This window comes from Eschrichtius robustus, chromosome 16, assembly GCF_028021215.1.
Source record: "Eschrichtius robustus isolate mEscRob2 chromosome 16, mEscRob2.pri, whole genome shotgun sequence".
In the NCBI taxonomy this organism is placed as follows: Eukaryota; Metazoa; Chordata; class Mammalia; order Artiodactyla; family Eschrichtiidae; genus Eschrichtius; species Eschrichtius robustus.
In genome coordinates, this window is record NC_090839.1 from 9,022,698 (window position 1) to 9,047,241 (window position 24,544).

The 24,544-nt window shown below is 43.7% G+C and overlaps 1 protein-coding gene across 1 annotated transcript in view; it reads right to left on the reverse strand.

Moving 5' to 3' along the window:
* Nucleotides 1-449: 449 nt before the first annotated feature.
* TSHZ2 (teashirt zinc finger homeobox 2) overlaps nt 450-24,544 on the reverse strand; it is a 265,595-nt gene continuing 241,500 nt past the window's right edge. The window contains exon 2 of the mRNA XM_068524655.1: nt 450-5,386. Within this exon, the coding sequence (XP_068380756.1) occupies nt 2,322-5,386 (3,065 nt within the window). The 3' untranslated portion in view covers nt 450-2,321. The remainder of the gene's footprint in view (nt 5,387-24,544) is intronic.

Sequence of the window (24,544 nt, forward strand, 5' to 3'; positions counted from 1 at the left end):
TTGCTTCTCTAGAACAGGTTTGTGCATTTCGGATTTTGACTGAGGCTTTCTTTCCCTCCCCATTCTCCATTTACATACTGCAATGTTTTGGCTGTGATATTGATTTTTTTTAAATGATTACAAACCTAAAATGTGGAAAATTGGTCTTCATTGTAGCACAAATAAACACTACCTATTTGTCCTTTTCACCATGGTTTGGACCTACCACTATGGGATTGGAAGCATTTATCTCTGTGTGTTCTGTGTATATCCATCTTTTTTTTTCTTTTTTGAAGGACCAGGAAAGCACGATAGTAAGTTATATAAAATTTAAAATGTTATATAGCAAATAAATAGGTGTCATGGAGACCCAAGCTCACATTTAGATTCAATAGATGCGTTTCAGCTTTTCTTTTAATCGTATGAGCTGAACAAATCATGCTTGGAAAGCAAGAGAGGACTCTGCCAGTAATACACTTTAATTATCATGATAAAAACATGCAAACAAAACAAAAGTCTTCATTTGGGCCCAGATAGCCATTAGCCATTAGAGTGATAGGATGGGTTCCCCCTTTGTCAGAAGCTCTTAGATCTTCTCACTGAGGCAACAGTCCCAGTTTTTAACCCTTCATTTCATTCTGACCATCCTTGCATTCAGTAAACCTCCCTATGTGATGTGAAGTGAGCCCAAAGCCACATCATATACATACCCGTCCCCACTTGGAACTCTGCTAGGGCTCATGGCTTGGTGGCTTGAACCGAAAGTCTCCTATTTAACAACAAGTGCTCTGACAGGAGGAGGTGGTGAGGGCTTATACAGTTGACCCTTGAGCAACATGGGTTTGAGCTGCCTGAGTCCACTTATACATGGATTTTTTTCAAGCGTAAATACTACATAGCCCAGGGTTGGTTGCATCTGCGTGTGTGGAACCTCGGATACAGAGGAAGCAGGGATAGGCAGGCTACACCGTAGGGAGGGCCTACTATAAGTTACACACGGATTTTCCACTGCGCAGAGGGTTGGCACCCCTAACCCCCAAGTTGTTTAAGGGTCAAGTGTATGCTAGTATGAACTGTTCGTATCTCATATCTTAACCAAAAGAGCTAATCTATAACCTAGCATGACATAAACTGGGCTGGCAAGTGCCAAAGGTTTAAGTCAGGTTGGGTCCCATTATGGGGTGTGGCCTAACACCCCAACCTGAACATCTGATGGTCCCTAGCACATGGGGGTATCATGCTGGAGGGGAGAGAAAAGGAGGTAGAGAAAATACATAAAGGGCGGTGAAAAGAAGTTCAGCCTTGCTTATGCTCAACGTTTGAAAATGGCTGGTGGGACTAGTCTGCCAAGGTACTTGACCTTGGCGTCTGTCTTCTTTCCTGAAGGTGACATAGGTAGTCTGGGCACTGGTGACTCTGCCAGGCATGGAACTTTGATGATGCATGATGCAAATTATCTCAAGCTGTGGGACCCCATGTGCCTTGGCAATGAGTGTGCAGAGCGTCATTCGCTTCTTTATATAAAATAGAATCTCAAAGCCATGCGTTGCATCTACCTTTGCTAAAGGTGGACTCTGATATTAGCTTTATCTCCAGGACAACCAAAAGACGAGGGAGGAAAATAAGCTTCCTCTCTTTTCATCTCAGTGTTCTGCAGAGAGGAGTATTTTCCTCCCATCCGACTACAGGGCATATGCCCTTTCACAGGAGACCTAATGGATAGGAGATGAAGGGGAGGGAGTGGAAGGTAGCAATTGCTGCAAGTAAGCTGCAAAAAGCATTAATTACTAGTAATAATAATAAAGCCAGCTTTAAACTATTCATGAGTTGATTAAGAAATCTCTGTATAGTGGCTACCCCCAGGAACCCTACAATGTTTATTCGCTTGCTCACTTTTTAAAAAGAATTTTCATCACCTTGTAAGTCATTCGCATTACTCTCGGAAGGTGAGGTGGTGAAATGGGACAGTAAGACAAGTCAGTACTTATCAATTAAAATGAGGTGTAGCCTTGGCTGGACCTTGAAAGTTGGGCCTTGGGTAACTAAGAGGGCCTTGGGTAACTAAGAGGGCCTTGGGTATCAAGAGGCAGTCACCTGTGAGCTCCATCTCTCTAAACCCATTTTATTCTATTTCCCAACACTGAACCGGAGAAACTGAGAGAACGGCTAGGACTTAATTATCATGTTCTGGTCTTTCATAAAAATGCGTGCTATTCCAGCAGGCTACTGTGCTCTTGGTATAGGGAGATGTCAGCTGCCTCTAAATAGACCCATCTCCCTTCTAGAAGCTCCTCACAAAGTTACTGTCACAACCACGTGGGAGCAAACCCATACCTGCAGAGCTATTCTTCATCCACGTCTGTTACAAACTGTGAATGGTGTTCGGGTGACTTGCTGTGCGTTTTGCTTAGGTGGAGTTTTACTGCGTGTTTGCTCACAAATGTCCGACAGCACAACTTACACTTGAACTTAGAGTCTGTGTCCTCTTCGCCAGCTATGGTTTCCGGTGACCTCTGAGCCGATGATACCCGGGAGATCTCCTGCTCCGCTTTGCTTTGCTGTTCCACGGCCATGCGGGTCATGTCCTTCATTTGGAAACCTAGGTGAGATTCTAAGTGACCGATGTAGGTAGAAGGGGTTCTGAACTGGGAGGCACAGTCACTGCAGTAAAAGATCGGGTGTCCTTTGTCCATGTTTTTCAGAAATTTGGTCCCGCCCGTTTTCCTCAGCTGGTACTTGACGTTGGCCAGCCAGTGGCTGATGGTGGTCATCGAGAGCCCCGTAAACTTCGAGATCTGCATTCGCTCCTGTGGGCCCAGATCGGACAGCAGGTATTTGCCCTCCGACGTCTGGAAGAGGCTGGAGGCAAACTGAGCCTGCAGGATTAGAAGATGCTGAGGGTTCCAATTGGACTGCCGGCCTTTCCTTTTATGCAAGGTTGAGACTTCACTGGACACGTCCTCGAAGCGCCTGACCTCCATCTCCAGCTTCACGGGAGGGACCCTGGAGGAAGCAGCAGGCTTTGGGGTGGTGGCTTTGGGGAGGACTTTGACCATGTCGGCGATATCGGACAGAGCGTGCTTCTGGGGTGGGGACGTACAGGATTGTGCTTGCGAGGACTCAGCCTTCTTGCTTTTGGACTTGGTCAGGTCGATGGGCTGGTCGCTGTTCTCAAACAGGTAGCGTCTGGACACGCTGGCCGGCCTTGCGGAGACAGGACTCAACACCGGCTTGTCCGTGACACTGAGATGCGACTTATGAAACATCGACATTGTGCTTGAGCTTGGGCTGGAGCAGGAAGGAGAGCGCAAGGGTTCCGTAGCTTTGCCCAGGTGATTGTTCAGGACAGACTGCAGGGCACTGAGTGGGTTGATGCACGGCAGGGCCGAAGCATGGTTGGCGAGGGCACAGCCGTTGCTGAGGGAAGATGCTGGCTCCAAGGGCTGGGGTTTCTCTTTCTCACCACCTTCTTTCATCCGCTTGTCCTCCTCCTTCAGGGGACAAGGCTCAGCCTTTTTGGATTCTGAAGGGGGGTCACATTTGGAGAAAGAATCCCCCTCACTGTGGCTGAAAGAGGACACCTCTTCATGGGGACTTTCTTTCCCACACTCCTTCACCACTTCATCTTTGTCTTCCGGCTCCTTCTTAACTTGCGTGTATGGGGCCAGGCTTGTGGGCACAGAAACCAGCGGCATTACTTTCCACTTGGGTGCAATTGGCCTTAACTTGTTGGTGAGGTTGGGTCGAATCTGCAGTACCTGGGAGCCCATCGGCAAAGCAGGCTTGGTGCCCTCTGACAGCTGGTAGGCGGCGTGGATGCTGGGGTACGCGCTCCAGCTGGGAGCCCCATTCTGGGCTTTGTTGATGGCGGTGGTAACAGTATTTTCCAGTGACTTCAAAATGTCCCCTCCGCCCTTTGAGCCGTCTTCCAAATCCTCCTCCCTTAGGTACTGGTATTTTATCGTAGGGTCTAAAGGTTTTTGTAGAGGGTCTTCATAGTCCTCGCTTTTCATGACTTTCTCATCCTTGTTGATCTGCTCTGCTTTTTCTTTTTTACTCTCTCTCTTTAACTCAGTTGTAGAAGCTGTGCAGTCAGCAGCTGAGTTACTCGATGGCTTGGGAGCCAGAGAATCACTGTTTGGGGCGTCTGACAACGACTGCATCTTCTCCACGGCGAGTGGGTCTAGCACCAGCTGCTTCCCTTTCTTGGAGGCAGAGCTGGTGACCTTGAGAAAGTGACCGGTGACCATCATGTGGGTGGTGAGCTGCTGCAAAGTATCGTGGGAGCTCCCACACTCCATGCACTTCAAGATCTGGGACTTGCAGGCCTCAAACTGCCAGGTGTAGCTGGCGCCATTTTGGTAGCCGTAGCGATTGTTGGAGGACAGCTGTATGTTGGCGTTTTTCTGAGAAGGAAACGAATCTGCAAACGATCCTGTGGTCGAATCGGGGGAACATGGCCGATTGATGTCAAAGATGCGTTTCTTCGCCGGAGTGACCATTTTCGACGAAATGGTTGGTACTGGTTCCTTCAAAGGCACTTTTTGGTAATGTTTCGTTTTGATCATGTGGACACTCAAATCTTGGAGGGAATCGAAGGAGTCGCCACAAAACATACATTTCAGGACCTTTTGAGCATCCTCTTTGTCCATATCCTGGAAAGCCCTTTTCCGGGGCTTTGAATAGCTCGTGGGTCTGAGCTTGTCCTTTTTGCGGTTGTCATCTTGATAGTGGCCCGTTTCGTTCATGTGCACAGTCAACTCGACCAGCGTGTCATAGGCGGCGCTGCACTGCCGACACCGGAACCTGCTGGCCCCGGTGAAAACGGTCCCGCACATCTTACTGCTCTGCCGGTACAGCTGGACCGAGCTGAACAGGCTGGGCTTCGACACGGATCTGGAAGGCATGTTCTGCTGTAGGCTTTTGGACAGAGCGTCTTGGTGCCAATCGAAATCAGTCTTGTTGCTGCCATTACGGGGGTCACAATTCCGCCTCTCGCTGTTGGACAGTTTGAAGCCAAGACCCAGGCCCGACCAGTAGGAATCAGACAAGATGTTGGCGTAGACGGCGGTCATTTTATCCATGCAACTGTGGGCTTCGTTTGGAAGCTTGGCGTGCACGCTTGCTTTCCTGTCCAAGGCATCTCGGCCGCACACGCTCTTGACGTCTGACATCTGATCACTGGCATCACTCAGCAAGGACTCATTCTCGGCGTCCTGATTGGACAGGTGACTTCCTGGAGAGTTCTGGTAGCTGAAGCAGCCTTTCTGCTCGGGACCCGTTTCTAGCTCCTCGTCTGTCCCTGGGTCATTGCTGCCCTGAAGGTGAGCTACCGAACCACTGTCTTCCTCTTCCTCCTCTTCTTTTATTTCCTCCTCTTCCTTCAGCTCTTCTTCCTGGGCGTAGCCTGCAAGCGAAGAAGAAGAGATGAGATAACAGTAGCAGGTGACATATCCCATCCCAATTTCCCCACTTAGACAAAGTGCTTCCCATATGGAACTTAACAATTTAATTGACACTTTTATGAACTGCAAGCAACGGATACAGGAAAAAGCCAAATGATGTCTTTTGTGCCATCTAATGCCTTTTTAAAAAAATTGGCAGGAGTCATAATTCTTTATAAGTGCCTAGAATTCCAAGTTAATAATTTTCATGTTTAAGGAATATCACTCTAACACTCCTATAATAGGACAGTCACTAAATTCACGTGTATGACTTTCAGGAAAGCTGGACTGAAATTCAGATCCTATTACAGACATAACTCTACAAGAAGGACGTTGCCTCATAAGAAAACTAAGACTTGACCCTTGGCATCCTCATGGTAAGGTTTAGGGCCAAGACACTTGGCCCTGTTGGCATACACTCATTTTTGAGTGCTCAGATGTAATTTGCATGCATAGCCGTTCCATTTTTGATAGCGAGGGTCCTTTTTGTTATAACATTTTTATTTGTAGAGAGTCGCACAGCAGGAAGAGAGATTCTGGAGTATCAAATAAAATCTTCCACTGATAGCTGAAAAATTATGTAAGCTCAGCAAATATAATGATTTTAAAATAACAGCAAATGGTGTTAGAATGGGAGATTTGGGAAGTATCCTATTATTCTCCAACAGGTTTATGAAGACCTTTTCAGACAAGGCTGAAAATGCCCTCTCGATCTTGTGCCTGTAATTTCTAATGCACTGTGATTTGTGGGTACCCGTCATGAGATGCCAATTATACATTTGATTTGTAGATGCAAAACGCTATTGGGGATGCATGCTTTCCCTTCTCTGAAAGGATTTAGGACCAGTAATTGCATAGGGAAAATGAAGGCATGAGAGAGCGGGTGCAAAGGGAATTAATGGGCAGATACCCATCAATGGAGATGAGGAATGTGACCATTTATGCTCACGTGCTCATTTTCTTCACCTGGCCTTTTCAGGGCCACGTGGATAAAATGCAACCAAAGAAGTACCAAAGCAAGGGAGATTCAGTCTTAGATGTGTAAGGGCTGCATGATCTCAATGCAGTATTTTCCTTACGAGGTCCTACCTCCCCTCTCAGTGCGGGTGGGTACTTGGGAGAAACCCTAGGGCAATGCTGTTACTTCCATTCGCCAGGTATAATACTTGAAAAAGGGGTGATCAAGCATTGGAGGTCTCTCCCGACAGGCAGGCAGAGAGGAGAGAAGGGGGATTATTAGGAGTAAGTCACCTGCAGTCAGGAACTCCAAGGGCTCCAAAGACTGAAAATGAAGAATATTTTTTTTTTCAGATTTTTATTTACTTATTTATTTTCCAAAAGTAGGGTATTTTAAAACTTGAACTGTAGCTGATTTACAATAATGTATTAGTTTCTGGTGTACAGCAAAGTGATTCAGTTATACACATATTTATATGTACATCTTTTCCGATTCTTTTCCATTATAGGCTTTTATAAGATATTGAATATAGTTCCCTGTGCTATACAGTAAATCCTTATTGGTTACCTATTTTATATACAGTAGTGTGTATCTGTTAATCCCATACCCCTAATTTATCCCTCCCCTGCCTCCCCTTTGGTAACCATAAATTTGTTTTCTATGTCTGTGAGTCTGTTTCTGTTTTGTAAATAAGTTCATTTGTATTGCTTTTTAGATTCCACATATAAATGATACCCTGTAATATTTGTCTTTCTCTGTTTGACTTACTTCACTTAGTATGATAATCTCTCGGTCCACCCATGTTGCTGCAAACGGCAATATTTCATTCTTTTTTTGTGGCCGAGTAGTATTCCATTATATATGTATGTGTATATATATATATATTTATATCTGCACATATATGTATATATACCACACTGAAGATGAAGAATATTTATTAATTATTATCTCCTAGGACCTGTGCTAACTATTGCAAATACATTCTTTCATTTTATCTAATATCCACACGAAGTAGAAACTATTATTATTTTCATTTCACAGATGCGGAAACTGAGGCTCTGAGTTTGAGAAATTTTTCCCAAGGCCACACAGTTAGCATTGCAGGGTCGTGCCTGAACCCAGCCTGTGCGATGAGAGAATCCATGGTCTTAACCACTAGGTTTCACTCTCTTTTTAGTACCAATCTAATAAATAGGAAAACTTTGCAGAGACCCAAAGGTTAAAGGTCAAGCCATGGGGTTTCCTTGAAATGTCACCAAATATATAACCACCTCGGAGGGGAGAGCTGTAGGAATACTGTGGACGAGAGCCCACAATTTTAAGGGCGTGATAGCGTAAAACAAAATGAAATGTAAATACTCAGCCTCGCCAGTGGTTTTGTGGTTGTGTTGCATTTTTTTGTTGTTGTTATTGGTGTTGTGTTTTTGCTTTCCTAGCAGGTTGACAAGCGGATTTTTCATTAAACTGGGGTTGCTGGTCTCTAGTTCCATAAACTGATTTGAAGAAAAAGAAGCTTCTCAATCTAGGCAAACAGTCGTTAATAAGTGGTCACTACTTGCAAGAAAACCCTAGCTTAGAATAACTGAATCAGATCACATCCCACCCCCGACCCCATCCTCATCGTGTTTTCTTTTTCCTGGACTAGTTTGTATGTTTGTGGAAATAGCCACACCATTAAGATGAAGGAAAAGGTCTATTAACAAAATTAATAAATGACTTGTTACAGAGCCAAGCAAAATACTCCAAAGAATCAGGCAAATTTTACCAATTAAAAACAGGGTTACTTTTGAGAATTAAAAGGGCTTTATTACTCATACATTGGGATGATAATATTAGCCAGGACTGTTCCAGGCTAAGCTATATAGTCACCACACCTATGGGTGATATGATCACTGAAACAAAGAACACATACACCTGCACACAAAGCAGGTGAAGAAATCTAGGGGGCAAAAAGAAGGCTTTTGCTCACTACGGTTGGTTAACATGTTGCCAGGTTTTATTCATCTCACTATTTTCAGTGCCTAGCACAGGGCCTGATACTTAGTAGGCAGTTGGGAAATAATTCATGTTACATTGTATGTGTGTTGATGAAACACACATGCATGCTTGCATATGCAGGCGCACACGCACGCACGCACACACACACACACGCACACACCACAGACAATCTGCCCAGCCAATATAGTCATTTTCACACAAGGAGAAAAGAAGTGTTCTTTTTTAATGCTGACATTTGGAAGCTGAGCTTTCCGGACCAGCTCAACTTCACAATCTACTTTGTCCTTCTAAATGGATTCCCCAGAAGAAAAGTCGAAGACAGCAAATGCCTCCCCCACAATACAGATAAAATTTTCTGCTTAATTAGGCATTGACATGTTTACTATAACCTTTACAGAAGAGTAACTCGCGCTGAGAGACCCTTTTTGTCTGTTTTCTTCTGCAGAACAGACTAAATCTCATGCACCCGATAAAGTAACGCATTGAAAAGCCTCATAAAAAAAAATGCCAAAGCATCCATCAGAGTGAGTGTATTTTAACAATGGCTGTGGGTTCCAAGGAGTTTTAAAAAACACATTTTAATATTATACATTTAAAACTGTTCACTTAAGTGATTTTGTTTGCCACCGGCAGCTGAGGGGAGAGAGAGGGAAGACAGCCAGAATATGAGTGATCTGTGTGTATAATGAGTATCTGTCTCTCTCTCTATTGATGATTTGTTCAGTAAGATTGCATCATGTGTAAATCTTGGTAAAGTGGATGAGTGGCAAGTTTATTTCCTATGAATACTTATTTAGCAAAAGAAAATGATCACAATTGCACCGAGGCACAAGGAGAAAGGAGTGTCCTCTGCAGAACCTCCCTGTTGACTTTGGGTTGAAGATCAAACTTCATGGTGGCAAACATCTCCCTGTCCAACCTAAATGTCTAATTTCATCCCTTACCACCGCCTGACTGTGGCCACAGGAAGCTTCTCCCCTCCCAGGACAGGTAATTCATGGGCAAACTCAGTTCCATGTCTAAAAGTTCTACGGTCAAGAGACCATCTCTCTTCTACTCCACAGCCACTGCTCTGTGTCGCCACTGCTGTTCACTCACGTGACTAAATGGGCTTCCTGCTTCCACTTCCTCCAGTCTGTTTTCCAGAGAACTAACTGCTAGAATATTCTTTATTAAAGATGCTGGCTGGCGACTCACTGTTTTAACTCCTGCAGTGTGTTTCTGCTGCACAAATAGAAATAAATTATCATAAAATTCAAACCCTTCACCTGGTCTGTAAGAGTTGGCAGGATTTGGCTTCTGCCTTTTTGCTTTATCGCCCAGTACTCTCGCCCTGCCCTCCACACCCATGGTACAACAACCTACTGGTTCCTTCTTGCGTCTGCCAATCCTTTCCTTGACTGTGGTTCTTCGCAATTGCAGATTTCTCTGCTTGGAAGGCTCTTCCTCTTTGGAAGTTGGTTCCTTTTCATGCTTTAGAATTCAGCTCAAATGGCCTCTTCCTGACCAGTTGTCCCTTCTCTGTGTAACTGTAGATCACATCAACCTACTTACTGAAAGCACTATGGCACTGACCATACTCTGAAATCATCTTGTGTGTTTATGGATTGATTGTGTCCTCCCACTAAATGTAAAGGTAAAATGTCTGTCCCCTTGAAGGCAGAGACCTTGCTTCTCCCAGCACTCAGATAGTGTCCCGGCGCAGAAAGATGTCCACAAGTTATCTGAGTGAGTGGACAAATAGATCGTACAACGACAGGGGATTGGTCCAGTTGCAACAGTGCAGTCGGCACCTGTGATGGGTACATCTCCCCACCCCACCCCTGATCTAGATCAGATGTGAATTACAACCATCCTGATCAACTTTTCTCAATGATAAAATCAGAGCAACCCCACAAATCATCTTTTCAGAGCAATCCAACGACCAACATTCTTGTTGCCAGAAATCCCTGAGCTGTGGATTTAAAGTTTTTAAGTATGAAGACCACAAATAAGCATCAAGACTGCAAAGCATCAGGAAATACACTCAATGTGAGCAGATTTTGATTCAAAAAAGATTCACGCTACTTTGAAAGTGTGGATGAATTTTGTCATGGATAAAGCTCATTAGCTGTTCCATGATGTATATTACACAAATATTAATATTAGGGTAGTCTTATCCCAAATGCTTGATTTTAAAAAGGAGAAATGTCATTAGAAAAATATACTATATATGCTGCAAACCTTTTACCCTATCATTATATGGGTAAATGCTGAAACAAATCCTCAAACTTTAGAAATTTCCTCTTAAAGGTTAAAAGAAAAAGGAAACCATTAAAAACACTACCACCTCAATTGTTCCAAAAACCTGTGGTCACAATGGTTTAAATGAAATTGTGCAAAATAATTCATGGGTGGTATGATGTAAATATCAGATTTTTGCTAGGCATCCATGTTTGTAGTTGCCTTGAAAATCCACAATAGAGTGTTTACAGTAAAAGCACTGACAGTTTTTAAAGTGGCAGCAGAGGTGGAAGAGTCATAACCCGAGAAGAATATAAAACTCAAGAAGGTTGATTTTTAAAAATGAAACCAGAATTCAATCAAGACCTCATTTAAAAACATATCCGGTGGTGACAGGATCGTTTTCGCCAATCTACCCCACTAAATGACAGTTTAAAATCACATGAAGATTCCACAGTGTGCAGGGCAGATGTAAATGAGGGGATCGCAAGAATTTCTCACCGTGTACCCAGTAGGTACGATAAGTGATGACACGGAGGAAGGTCCTCCTGTCATGAGTCTCTAGTGTTTTGGTGACTGTGGTCTAGAAATCTGTTAATATGTATATTATTATTGGCACTAATTGGCACTCTTGTTGGCAGGCTGAGGAAAGAGATAGAGGATTTCTTGTTCAAGGAGGCTGAGCTACCTTTCAGTGGTGACTGGGTCCAGAGCAAGGGCCCCTCGCAGGGCTGTGTTGAGGGGCTCTGTCTGCTTTGTGTTCCAGGAGGTAGTAGGCTACGGGGCTGTGGGATCCCCGGCTCCCTTCCTGAGCAAAGACCTGACTTTACAGAGACTCCAGGTACCATGAGCCAAGGCTCAGCCTCCCTGCCGTCTGGAGAAATCTAAGCTCAGGCACATTTCTAAAAAGAGACATTCTCAATTCAATTTTCATATAGATTTTTATTCCTGCCACACCACATAGAACTCACTAACATAAGCGTGACTTGTACACGCAGCTCAAGAGAGAAGGGCTGGTTCCTTCCTCTATCTGAATGTCAGAACCAAACACATAGAATTCTTTGTTTAAGGGAATGTTGAAGATGGAGTGGTTTAATGACATGAGGCTTCTCCTGGGCCCAGAAGTGCTCTGTAGAGATGGATGGAGAGCTTTCTGAAGGTGATCAAAACAACATCCCTCTTATTATTTCCTGCAGATGTTCAGTAAATTGGAATGTTTTATATGTACGATGGATACATATTGGGTGTGGTCTGCATGAAAAAAAAAGTCCATTTACTTAATATATTCTTGTTGTAGGCACTTTCTTGGGCTATCCTCACAGCTCTTTGGACTGTAAAGCTGTTTCCTAACCATGCTCTGTGACTTTCTCCACATCTTGGTCATCAGCAAAAAAGGACTAAGTTAGTTTAAATCAGGGAAAGTGGATACTCGGTCATCCTTTTGCGGTTCATCTGTTTATTCATTTAATCAAGAAATATTTATTCTGCAGCTATCACATGCCACATACTTTAGTAGAGTTTTCCCTGGGACTTCCATCACAGTGGCTCCCCAAAGGCCCAGGAGAGTAGAGACCTGAGTTACAGAGAGAAGTTGGACACTGGGATTAGGGAGGAAAAGGTCATGTTAAGGTCATGCATTACTGGAGGAATGCAGGTAACTTAAATGGCAAAGTAGGACAGATGGGAAGAAAACAATCCTGAGTTCCTAAGTAGTGCTGGCATCCAGCTGGATAGACACAGAGGAGCTGTGGATAGCTGGAAAGTCCATGCCACATTGAAAGAGTACAGCTGCTACTCAAGGAACAATCACGGGGTCTAGGGTTGCCAGAAGCTTTGTTTGGCCAAACCATGTAGAAGAAACCAAATACGTCTGGTATCCATCCATTTGCAAGCTCTAAACCAAAGGAATCAGTGGAGGCAGAGTTTGAAGACCTGACATGCTCTTCTGTTGCTTTCTCATACCACCTCTTTGACCTTGATTCTCATCTGTCAGTCCCAAATAGGAGTGACCATCCTAAGCCTACCTACCTCACAGGATTCTGTTAGGACAAAGGAGGAAATGGAAGAGAAAGTGTATCATAAACCCTTGCTACTCAAAGGATGGTCCTTGGATCAACAGCAGCAGCACTTGGGAACTTGTTAGAAATGCAGACTTTCAGCTCCATCCAAGGCCTATCGCATAGGAATCATTTAACAAGATCCCCGGGGGGACTCATAGGCTCAAGAAAGTTTGAGACGCCCTGCTGTAAATGGCGAAACTGTTAATTAGGAGCAAGAGATTTGGTAAGCTACTCCTCTCTGCCTATGTTCCTACGTGTATGTGGGTACCAGCTTTGGGAAGAGAATACAACTTCGAGAGTTCCAGCCCCTCTCCTCTGCAGGGACCAAAAGATGAAATACCTTTGGCTTAGACAATTGCTTCCAGCTATACTGGGAAACGCCGAGCAAGAGAAAAATAAAAGTCACTGATTCAAAGACTGATCAGTTACTGAAGAGATAGGCTGGCCCACGGGCCATGGGATCAGGCAGGCCTCAGTTCAAATCTGCCAGTTTGGGCTTCCCTGGTGGCGCAGTGGTTGAGAATCTGCCTGCCAATGCAGGGGACACAGGTTCGAGCCCTGGTGTGGGAAGATCCCACATGCCGCGGAGCAACTAGGCCCGTGAGCCACAACTACTGAGCCTGCACGTCTGGAGCCTGTGCTCCGCAACAAGAGAGGCCGCGATAGTGAGAGGCCCGCGCACCGCGATGAAGAGTGGCCCCGCTTGCCACAACTAGAGAAAGCCCTCGCACAGAAACGAAGACCCAACACAGCCAGAAATAAATAAATAAATTAAAAAAAAAAAATCTGCCAGTTTCTGTTTAAATGTGATCGCAGGAGAATTGCTGAAACTTACAGAGGCTCAGTTTTCTCATCCGTAAAATAAGAATACTACTAGTATTTCCTTCATAGGATAGTTAGGAATATCAAATGTGATAAAGTACGTAACACACCAAGGCTGTAGGACTACCTCCTGACTCTCAGTCCTGTTGTAGACTCTTTATAAACACTGCACATCCTGACTGCCAATCTGAACCCGCAGACGGTTGAAATCAGTTGGCTTTGGCATTCTTTGTTATCCCTAAATCCTGTTCCAAGCCAACCGCTTTTGATGATATTTGCATTAGATATGAACCAGATTTGTAAGTGTCATGCATAAGAAGAGAGCTCTATCCAGTTTGGGGTTTGTTACTTAATATTAAATCATTCATACAAGGAGCCAGTGGTATGTGTGCTGGGAACTTCCGTAGAAGTGATGTGCAAACATCAAATGGCAAGTTATTAGGTTATTACCCATAATGATAATGTCTGCAATCTTCAAGAAATAAAACCACCCACCATTCCAGAAAAAAGGTCTTTGTTGGAGGCCTTGGGCTTTGCAATGAGAGAGATGACTAATGGTCAAAGCAGAAGGTCTCCTAGAAAAAATGCTTTATATTCAACTACCTAGAATTTCAGTCTGGCATGTGTTATTATTGGGAAATGTCCTGGTGACAATTTTAAAAAGCAGAGTGAGAAAATATTCATGGGGAAGGGTGAGAAGGGGGCCATTTCATAAGATTTCTGGTAGTTCCAGTTTAGAAATCATTATCCTTATATTATCCTCACACCAAGAGAGCATAAATCAGGAGCAGGGGATAGGGAAAAGTGAAATGAAACAGGGACAAAGAGACTACACAATAGAACTGAGACTTTCCTATCAAAATAAGAGTTCTAGGCTTTGACTTTTCAAGTGGTAGCAACTGTTTTCAGCAAAATGTACATACTGATTTTCTATACATTTTTCCCCACATAGGGCTACATAAATACACCCACACGTCTATAGTTCTTTCTAAGACTATAAAGTTTGGAGGGTTTTTGTGGGGGTTTTTTTGCCAAGAAAAGGGACAGTGAATCATTATCCAGAACGACCTTCAGAAAGTATACGAAGCCAATGCACCATCTGTATTTTTTCAGACGTATATTCCCATTTTACTTGAAATAACATCATTAGTGCAGCCATCCCACAGAGCTAGAAGGTGATCTTGTTTCCCTCTTGCCTGGCTTGAAGTCAAACATCTTTTCTTTTTTTTGGCAAATGCTGCTTCTTTCTCTGAAATATTTCATGCAGATAATGGATAATGACCACTTCTCATTGCCTTTTTCTCGAAAACGTCTAACTGCATTAGCCAAGAACGGACAAATTTTAACCTGCTTCTTTTGCTAAGTTCATGGCTGTGACCACTTCCCATTAAGAAAGAAAGAGAGAGAGAAGAAAGCTCACTGTTCCTTCAGAGAAGCAAATTGGCACTGTCAGAAAGCGAGCTGGCCTTTGCTTTTCTAGTGAAAAGTCTGCTATCTCTAGAATCACAGGAGTCCAAGGTGGAAAGACCTTTCACGTCTTATGAGCAGTGACTCAGTCAGACAAGGATTTCCTTGCCCTGGTATTCTTCAATTCTATGATTAATGGCTCAGATACTGGACCTTCCAATTCTTCCTCTTCCTGTTGGATTCTCCGCCAGTATGATCACTGTGACCAGTCTGGCTGTGAGGACCACGGGGTATAGAACTTCCCCCCCATTCCTAGGAGGTGAGCAGGGTTTCCAGGCTGCTTCTCCTTGCCTCAAACACTCCAATTTGACTTTTGTTCATTTGACAATGAGGCAAATCAAGAACTCATCCCCTGTAAAAATATAAAGACTTATTCTCTTATCTCACCTTTGCACTTCAAGGTGAATGAGTTTATTAGTTTCTATAGTTTAACTAGTTTCTGGTTTCTATAGAAGAACACGTGGCCCCAGGAGCCAACTGGGTCACCGTCACCCTCCAACCCAGTGGTTCTCAACCCGGAGCATGTTTGTGCATTTGGACAATGTCTGGAGACACCTTTGCTTGTTATGACTGGAGACAAGGTGCTACTGGCGACTGCGGAGGCGGGTGGAGAGGCCAGGGGTGCCGCTGAACACCCCGCCATGCACAGGACAGCCCTCACGACAAAGAAGTAGTCTGTCTCAAATGTCAATAGCTGAGAAGTGCCGTAAAGCCCAGGTCAGCGGCAGCACCGCGAATTGGCAACAACTCGTCCTCTTTCTAGTTGTCAGTGAAGCGGGGGCTCTATGGGGAACGCTTGGTGTTGTTAGGGGAGAACTAGAGAAGAAAGCGCACACAGCACCCTCACAGGTGTTACGACACGGAATTGAAGGGCACAAGGTCTGGAGCAAGCCTGCCCGGGTGCAAATGCCACCTCTGCACGTATTACATTGTCATCTGGAGCAAACGCCCAGCCTCTGTGGGTCTCAATGTCTCCATCTATAAATTGGAGATAATAGTAGTACCTCCCTCAAAGATGACTGTGAGAATTGAGATAACTGGAAAGAACTCAGAATGCCTGGCCATAATAAGCACTCAATGTATGTTCCCTCTTATTAGTATTACAAGAACAAAGACGTCGTCATGAAGAGCCACATTTTGAAGCTGGATTTCTCGGGATGTTTAGTATTTACTCTTTCAAGTGTTGGCTGAAAAAAAAAAAAAAAATCCATCGGGCTCCTAGCATTATTCTCAACCAATTCCTTCTGGATTCATTTAAATCCCCTTATCAGAATGAGTATTTTTATACTACAAGAAACAAACAAACAAAAAGTTAATGATGAAAAGGATTAGCATTTCTAAATAACTCCGGTAACTCCGTCAAATAAATCCTGACCTATTTCAGTTTCTTAATTAACTAGGTTAGCTTTTACAGGAGGCAACTTATCTAAAACAGCAAGTCTGATCTGAGGCCAAACCCGCATGGGACAGCTGGATAAGCAGTTCTTGGAAATGGCCCAAATTCTGGGAGATACAGAGGTCTTCGATCTTTTTGAATCGACAGTTTGAAAAATCTGATGGAAAATTCTCCAGGGTTTTCTGATCCTTTGATTTAAGGTTAGGGCTGGTCTTTTCGAGGCTTGTCATCTTTTCTCTGCCCCTCCCTACAAAGGAGATGGGTAAACGGGACAAGTCTGGAGGTCACTATGTCAGCATTCTCCCCATCCCCACAATGGTACCGAACTGGTCATTCTCACAGGAGAGGACAGTGGGTGAGGACAACAGTATCTGGGGATCTAATGTTCTCCGAAGGGGAGCACAGATATATAGCTCATAATACATCCACTGCCTTGTCCTTGATATTCTTTCTGACATTTCTTTTTTCTTCTGTTTTATGTATTTTCCTCTGCTTTTAAAGTCTTCTGATGTTAGTTTTCTGTCAGCTCCCAAACCACTTTCATGAAAGCTGGATTCTCCTAAAAAATAATAATATATGCATATTTTTCCTAAACAACAACAAAAAAGGCAGCTTTTTGTTCAGCTAATTGGTTAGTTAGTTTGCTTTTTGGTGTAAAAGATCATTTGTCTTTTCCTAGGGACATAACAAGAAAAAGAACCAGAGCTTCCTGACCTGGAGGAGGATGGTTAGGCCTGGGTCAAATTATTAGAAAAGAATCTTCTTGTATGCAGCCTCTAACACCTTTGACTGTCTATTAGGAGATAATAAAGGGAATTAGCCGTTGTACCTAAAGACAGAGTTTCAAGGAGGACATTGGTTGCCTTTCCAGGTCTTGTGAATTTTTTGTTACTTATAAACATTTAAAAATGAGGTTGGCTAATTCTTGGGCAATGCTGAAAAGGTCATCATTGTTCCGGGATACACAGTAGTAGACAGTGTGGTTGCCCCTTAACCTATTAAGTATGGGTGGGATTGGTGTCACCAGGGCTGTGTGTGGCCCTGACTTATCTAAGCCAATCAGTCACCTCCACGTAGTGGCTTATTTAGGTAATTCAGGCCTAACGTAAGCCAATAGGTAATAGACTTTCTCAGTTTGATTTGATGGTTAAGAAAGTAAAGGTCTCTCCTTTTCCTTTTTTCTGTACTATATTTGAGTATAATCTCATGAACCACTAATAGCAATTTCTTTAGCATAAGGGAAGGCAGCCTGAAGACTCAGCTAACATACACAAGAGTGCAAAGCCAAGAAAACTGCAACAAACCAAAGCCCTCACCTTGATCAAATTCCACCTGAAGCTTGACTGTCTTTGCACTTTGAAATTTCACGAACAAATAATTCCCTTTACTGCTTAAGATAGCGTGGGGTGGGTTACTTACAACTGAGAGCTTCATGATATATCTATTAGTCTACGTACATTTCACAGTTTTGCAGTAGCTGTTACTTTACAAGTTAGATACATTTTTATCAATATGTGCAGGTTAGTCTTGCTGTGTACTAACATTATGCATGATAAACATTGTTTTGTTCCTCGGTGGGTATACTCTTTGGCTTCTAACAATTACGATGGGAAAATATAATTTCTTTTTCTGTTTGACAAAGTATAAGGCAATCTCCTTTTCTTATTCTGTCCATTAATTATCCATGATGATAAGGTCAATACTGTAAAATTTGGGACTGATGTTCATAGTCAAGCACTTAATCCATTGTAACTTACACATTGGCTATTTCAAATTCTGAGCCCACTTTATGTGCCACTTCCTTCCTGAGACCTTCTCCAAGACCCCAAAATAGAGTCTCCCTTTCTCTGTGATCCATAGGACTTTACCCACATATACTACTGGACAAACCAAATAGTGATTCTTTTTTTTTTTTAATTTATTTATTTTTATTTATTTATGGCTGTGTTGGGTCTTCGTTTCTGTGCGAGGGCTTCCTCTAGTTGTGGCAAGCGGGGGCCACGCTTCATCGCGGTGCGCGGGCCTCTCACTATCGCGGCCTCTCTTGTTTCGGAGCACAGGCTCCAGACGCGCAGGCTCAGTAACTGTGGCTCACGGGCCCAGTTGCTCCGCGGCATGTGGGATCTTCCCAGACCAGGGCTTGAACCCATGTTCCCTGCATTGGCAGGCGGACTCTCAACCACTGCGCCACCAGGGAAGCCCCCAAATTGTGATTCTTGATCCCACCTCCCAGATGGTAAGCTCTATAAGAGCAAGGAGGCTATTGGTGTTTATTTTCACATGCCCAGCACCGGGCACTCAGCAAGGACTCTGGAAATGCCCTTCTCTCTCCTTGATGGCTTTGTATTCTATGACTTTACATAGGATCTTTTTAAAAAAAATTTATTTATTTAATTAATTAATTTATTTAGGCTGTGTTGGGTCTTTGTTGCGGTGCGCGGGCTTCTCATGGTGGTGGCTTCTCTTGTCGTGGAGCATGGGCTCTAGGCGCGTGGGCTTCAGTAGTTGTGGCATGAGGGTTCAGTAGTTGTGGCTCGCGGGCTCTAGAGCACAGGCTCAGTAGTTGTGGTGCACGGGCTTAGCTGCTCCGCAGCATGTGAGATCTTCCCAGACCAGGGCTCGAACCCGTGTCCCCTGCATTGGCAGGTGGATTCTTAACCACTGCGCCACCAGGGAAGCCCTTTACATAGGATCTTGCTTAAACAGAACAGCAGAGACAATGTTTACCTAAGGAGGGTCCCAGCCCCCAAGTACACACTGAATTATAGACACACGTGGGCTCCTACCGCTCCTCCCCAGTGACACCCAACATGTTTCTTGAGGACTCAGCTGGGGTGATTTCGTTCCCTGGGGACATCTGCAATGTCTGGGAGCGTTTTGGTTGTCACAACTGGGGAGGCGGGGTTGCTGCTGGCACCTAGTGGGCGGAAGTGAGGGACGCTGCTGAACACCCCACAGTGCACAGGGCAGTGCCCACAGCAGAGGATGATCTGGCCTAACAGGCAATGATGCCAAGAATGGACAGACCTAGCATTAGAAACCTTTCTCCCCAATTTGTACATGAGCCCCATGAATGCTGGAGCTTATTTGCCTCGTTCACCGCTGCACACTCAGGGCCAAGCCTGATTCTCGAGGTGACCATCGTCAAAAGTTCTTGAGGCTTTTGTCAGAGCATCATCCGTTTCCCACTGGTGTGGGTGCCCTGCCCTTGCCGAGCATCCCCTCTGCTTGCCAATCATCCAATCATCCCCTCTGCTTCTGCAGTTCAGGTGAGTTAAGAGTTGAGATCATCTCCCCTCTTCATGTTAAAGTAGGTAGCGTAGCTGATTTTATTTTTTAAGGCATGTGATCAATTTGGAACTGATGTAAGAATAACATTGTCAGGTCCAGGGGGAATAAATCTGCTCTATTCCAGGCACATTGGGAAGAAGCCAGCAGGACATAGGTTCTAGTCTTCAGGGGATTAATTTAATGAAACTCCAGTGCATCTGGACTACTCTCCAACAAGAATGATCCAGATAACATGTGTGCATGTGTTTAAATATTTGATGTTTTGTTTAAAGAGCAGAGAGGTAAAACAAAAACCCGAGAACTTTCTCTTTTCTCTCTTTTCTTTCCCTTTTTTTGGCATGTCATGTTTGTTTAATATGAGCATATGACCCCAGCTTGGCCAATCAGACTCTTGTTCCATGGAATCTGAATTCTGACCCCACAACTCAAGGATGGAAAATGGCTGGAGTGGATCCATCTTGACAACAGCATCAAGAAGAGATGGCCCTTTGATTATGTCCCCGTGATCTTCAGAGGCCTACTGGCTCCTCCCCCTTCAGTAAGCTACTCCACACGTCTTCCAGCAAATTCCTTATTTTGACTTGAGTTAGCCAGAGATAACATTTGTGGCTTGCAAACAAAGACCTCACTGTCCAATGGATGGTGCTCAATATATACCTTGAATCAAAGAACGAATCCCTGCTAACTCTAACAGGATGGTTTCTTTGCGTGTAGAATGAAGCAAGCTCAGACTCTTGGTGGCATTGCCTGGCATTCAGTAGAGGGTAGTTTAAATGTTCACAGACATATGGGCAGACCATAAAGCAATGCTAATAAGAGCATCCTCTTTCTAGAAACCAAGAATTTCCCTCCAAAGCCAGAGTCCTCTCCATCCAGATGTACATTTTTCCATAGAGCCTGGCTCTATGTATGGATCTGCCTTGAAAATGCTTTGTAGAAACATATCATCCCCCAGTGACTTGAATGTACCCTTCTAGAGTATGTTTTCAGCGCTCATAGTCTACTGTGTCAATAATCTGCATATTTAAGAGTCTCCACATGCTCATTGAGACGATAGATGGGGCTGGTACAGTCTACTGGGTCAAAAATCTGCTTTAAATATAGTCTATATACACAGGCAGTTGAGTAAATAACAGCATTTTCAAAAAGCCCCTAAATATATAATAACATGATAAATCGCATCAGCTCCTGAAGATGCAGGCTCGCTACTGCTGATCAGGAAAATGATGTGTGCTTTAACAAGCCACTTACAAATGATCTCATCTTTTCCAGCTGTGGGAGCACTGTCTTTTCCTTGGCTATATTTTTCATATGTAGAGAAAAGGAACCCAAACACACACACACACAAACACACACACACACACGTGCACCCGCATATATGTATGCTCAATATCATCTGCACAAATAAACTGGGTTTAAGCCAGTTGTCCAGATGTAGACAGTCAAGGATTCAAGGCCAGAGAGAAAGGTTCTCCTCACTTGGGTTTGGAGAGTTTACCCATCACTCAGCTGCGTGTGATTCAGAGTTAAGCTGGGCTCCAAACGCACAAAAACTTCTGCTTAAATCAATTAGAAGCACTGATTTTGAGACCTCCATCTGACCTCATTTTGCTGGGAAGATGACTTTTTCTATACCACTTCATTAGAACCCTGTTTACTTATAAACTGCTTCTATGTGTACCATATTCTAATATTTTACACGCATGGTTTTATTTTAGCCTCACACTTCACTGATGGGGGTGATACTATTAGTTCCATTTTTAAAGACAGAGGAATCATTGGCTTCGAAAGTTAATTTTCCTAAGGTCACGTCCCAGATGTTGGGAGACTCCGGCTTTGAATTGAGCACGTGAGGCTCCAGAGCCATCACCCTCTCGTGGTTACGTTTTCCAGCTCATACTCAGGTCCATGCCTGTTTTCAACTGTGCCCTGCTTTGTTCTGGTGTGTACGGCACAGGTGTATGTTTCTGCTATAATGCAATATACATTCCTCGACAAATCTTGCATTTTGCAAAACCTTGCGTTAAAATGATAGCACTTAATAGCAAAAATAAGGTTAGGGTAAGCCAGTTCAAAACTAAGCAAGTAGGTATCCAGAACACAACCCAACAAAACCATATTAAAAATACCAGTCCAGTTAAAAACACTTGTTAAATTCATAATAAATAAAACAATGCTACAGCAAATAAAGGACTTTACTTTGTAAATAAAGAAGTGATGGTAGTTGTGTAGAAAAGAGTTTAAGGAGGTGGTGAGACTGTGGGGTTAGAGATGGGTTGAAATTTTAAAAGACTGGGGAGAGGTGACAATTCAGACTCCCAAGGCTGACCATCTGAGCCAAGAGGAAGTCAATGGGACTTCTAAGAACTGCCTGCATTCTCTGTGGCTTCCTGCATTCAGCTGTTAGTGAACTTCACATTTAGTTGCTGTTACTTAGTGTCACTAAACAATAACATGTTGGAAAAACTCACGTGAATGGATGTGACATCCTCATTATATTCCTATCATTGACAGATTTACCAATCAGGAGGGAGCTAATTTGCTCAGGAAATATCAGTTGTAACAGAACAAATTTTATTTTATCCTTCATCCTTAAAGACCTTTCATGTTCGACTAACTCAGTCACTAAAATCCTGGGCACCTCACCAATAAAATCTTAGCGTTGAATTAATTACTCAAGCAAACCAACCTAAAGTAAAGATGATAAATCTGAATACCTTCCAGACTACAGAATTAGCAGCTTATGAAATCTCTTGTTTCTTGGGGAGATATGAAGAAAGAGCTTTCCTCGTACTTCTTCAAGCGTCTACTGTGTGCCTGATACAGTGCAAAGTGCTGGGTACGTGTTTAACTTTGGAAATAATCCTATGAGGTAGGCATTCTTATCTCTGTCTTAAACGGGAGGAATTTGAGGCTAACAGGAGAGATACAAGTGGGTCTCTGGAAGAAACTAGCAGAGGCAGGTAGGAAACCAAGCCCACAGACCCCAGGCCCAAGCATTCTCCCCTTCAGCGTTCTGCAATGAGGTAGTAAGTTATGAAGCACAGTCCTAGGGGATGGAAAGTGAAAAATGGTCTCAATCCTTGCTACCTACAGTCAATTCTTAACACTCTTAGCAGTCAGAATGAAAGATACATCAGACCACGTCACCTCCCTGCTCAAACCCCCCAAGGGAAATTCATCTTACTCACAGAGAAAGCCAACCTTCTCACCACGGCCCTCAGATTTATGTGCCTGTTTAGCTTCCATTTCGTCTCTACCCCCCCTCTTCCCTCCCTCTCTTTCTGGGTTTTCTGCTCCAGCTGTGCTGGCCTCTTTGCTTTTCTCAATCAAGCCAGGAATGCTCCTATCTGAGGCCTTTGCACTGGCTGTTCCCTCTGTGCTTTTCCTCAACCTTCTGTAAGTCTGTGCTCAAAAGCAATTTCCTAACGAAGCTTACTCCGATCGCCCTGTTTAAGTTGTAGCTGGTCTCCCAACTCTCTCAGGATCCCGATTCTTCCACTCTGCTCTGCGTCTTCTCTTTCCACAGCACTTAGCACTTAAGACTGTGGAGCTGACTCCTCTATTCCTTCTGTTGTTTCCTGTGATCTTTCTTTGTTAGTTTGTAGGCTCCACTGGAGCAAGCATCTTGGTTTGGGTGGCTCGATGCTGTAGTGTAAATCACCTAGAGGCAGTGCATGGCACGGGGTAGGTGCTCAATAAATGTTCACTGAATGAATCAATGGCTATTTAAGGAATCTTGTGCATTTTTAACTCTACAAAGTGAGCAAGACATCCACTCACCAGACCCTTTCTGGGTTGCTGTGGGCTTTTGCACCTACACTCTATTCTCCGGTAAGCGGTGGCCCCAGGAACTAGTCTTGCTTCCCAGACTTCCATCATTTGCTCAGTATGCTAGCCTTTTAAAAACCTAATCAGGTTTTATATCTAGGGGTAAGTCCAAAAGCAGAAACACAAAAATACCTGCTGTTATGTTAGAGATGCCTCTGAATTGGAAAAATGCTAAATGGGTCCATGTTTTCAGCTGGGTTGGGCTTATAACCACACAGACCCTGGACTGTTGAATATGTTTCTGAAAGGTACTTGAGCCAGGCATTTAACAATCTAACTGCTTGGAAGAAAATTCCAAAGCATGTTCTTGTTTTGCATCCATATTTCTGGTCCTATGACACTGCAACCCCTGGTTCCAGGACACACAGAGTCTGTGATGTAAATAAACTCTTCTTTCTTTGTTAGCATTGAAACTATTTGATAACATCTGGATTTACAATGAAGAGTCTCTCTCTGACCGGAAGTCCCTCCTCACTGTCTCTCTAAAGCAGCAAGAACTGAGTCTGCCCATCCGAATGAGTAGAACAATTCACAGTTTGAGAGGAGACAGATCCCAGCTCTATCACTTACTAGCTGTGTGCACCTAGGCAATTTACTTAAGCTTTCCAATTCTCAGTTTCCTCATCTGTTAAATGAGGTTTATAGTACCAACCCGATACGACTGTTAAAAGGCTTTAATGAGAAAATGCTACTTTTCTCTTTCTTTAATTCTTCTTCTGCCTCGTACTCAACTTTCCAGTTTTCATATAAAGTTCCCGTGGAGGATCTTTCCTGGCCACCTGATGAGGCAAGGATCACCTCTTAGTCTTATGGGATTTTTCTCTTGTGGTTTCCATGAAACCTGCAATCAAACAATTATACATATAATTGTTACACCTGAACTCTGCCATTTAGACTCCAGCAGGGTTGGGACTTTGTGTCTCATGCATAGCTGTATCTTCAGCATTTTTTCAGGGAGCCTGGAGCATAGAACACACTTTACAAATAGCATTTCATTGATTCCAAGGCCTTTCTTTTATATTTTAACATCTCAGAAATAAGGGTGAATCTTACAATCAGTGGTATTTTAAAATGG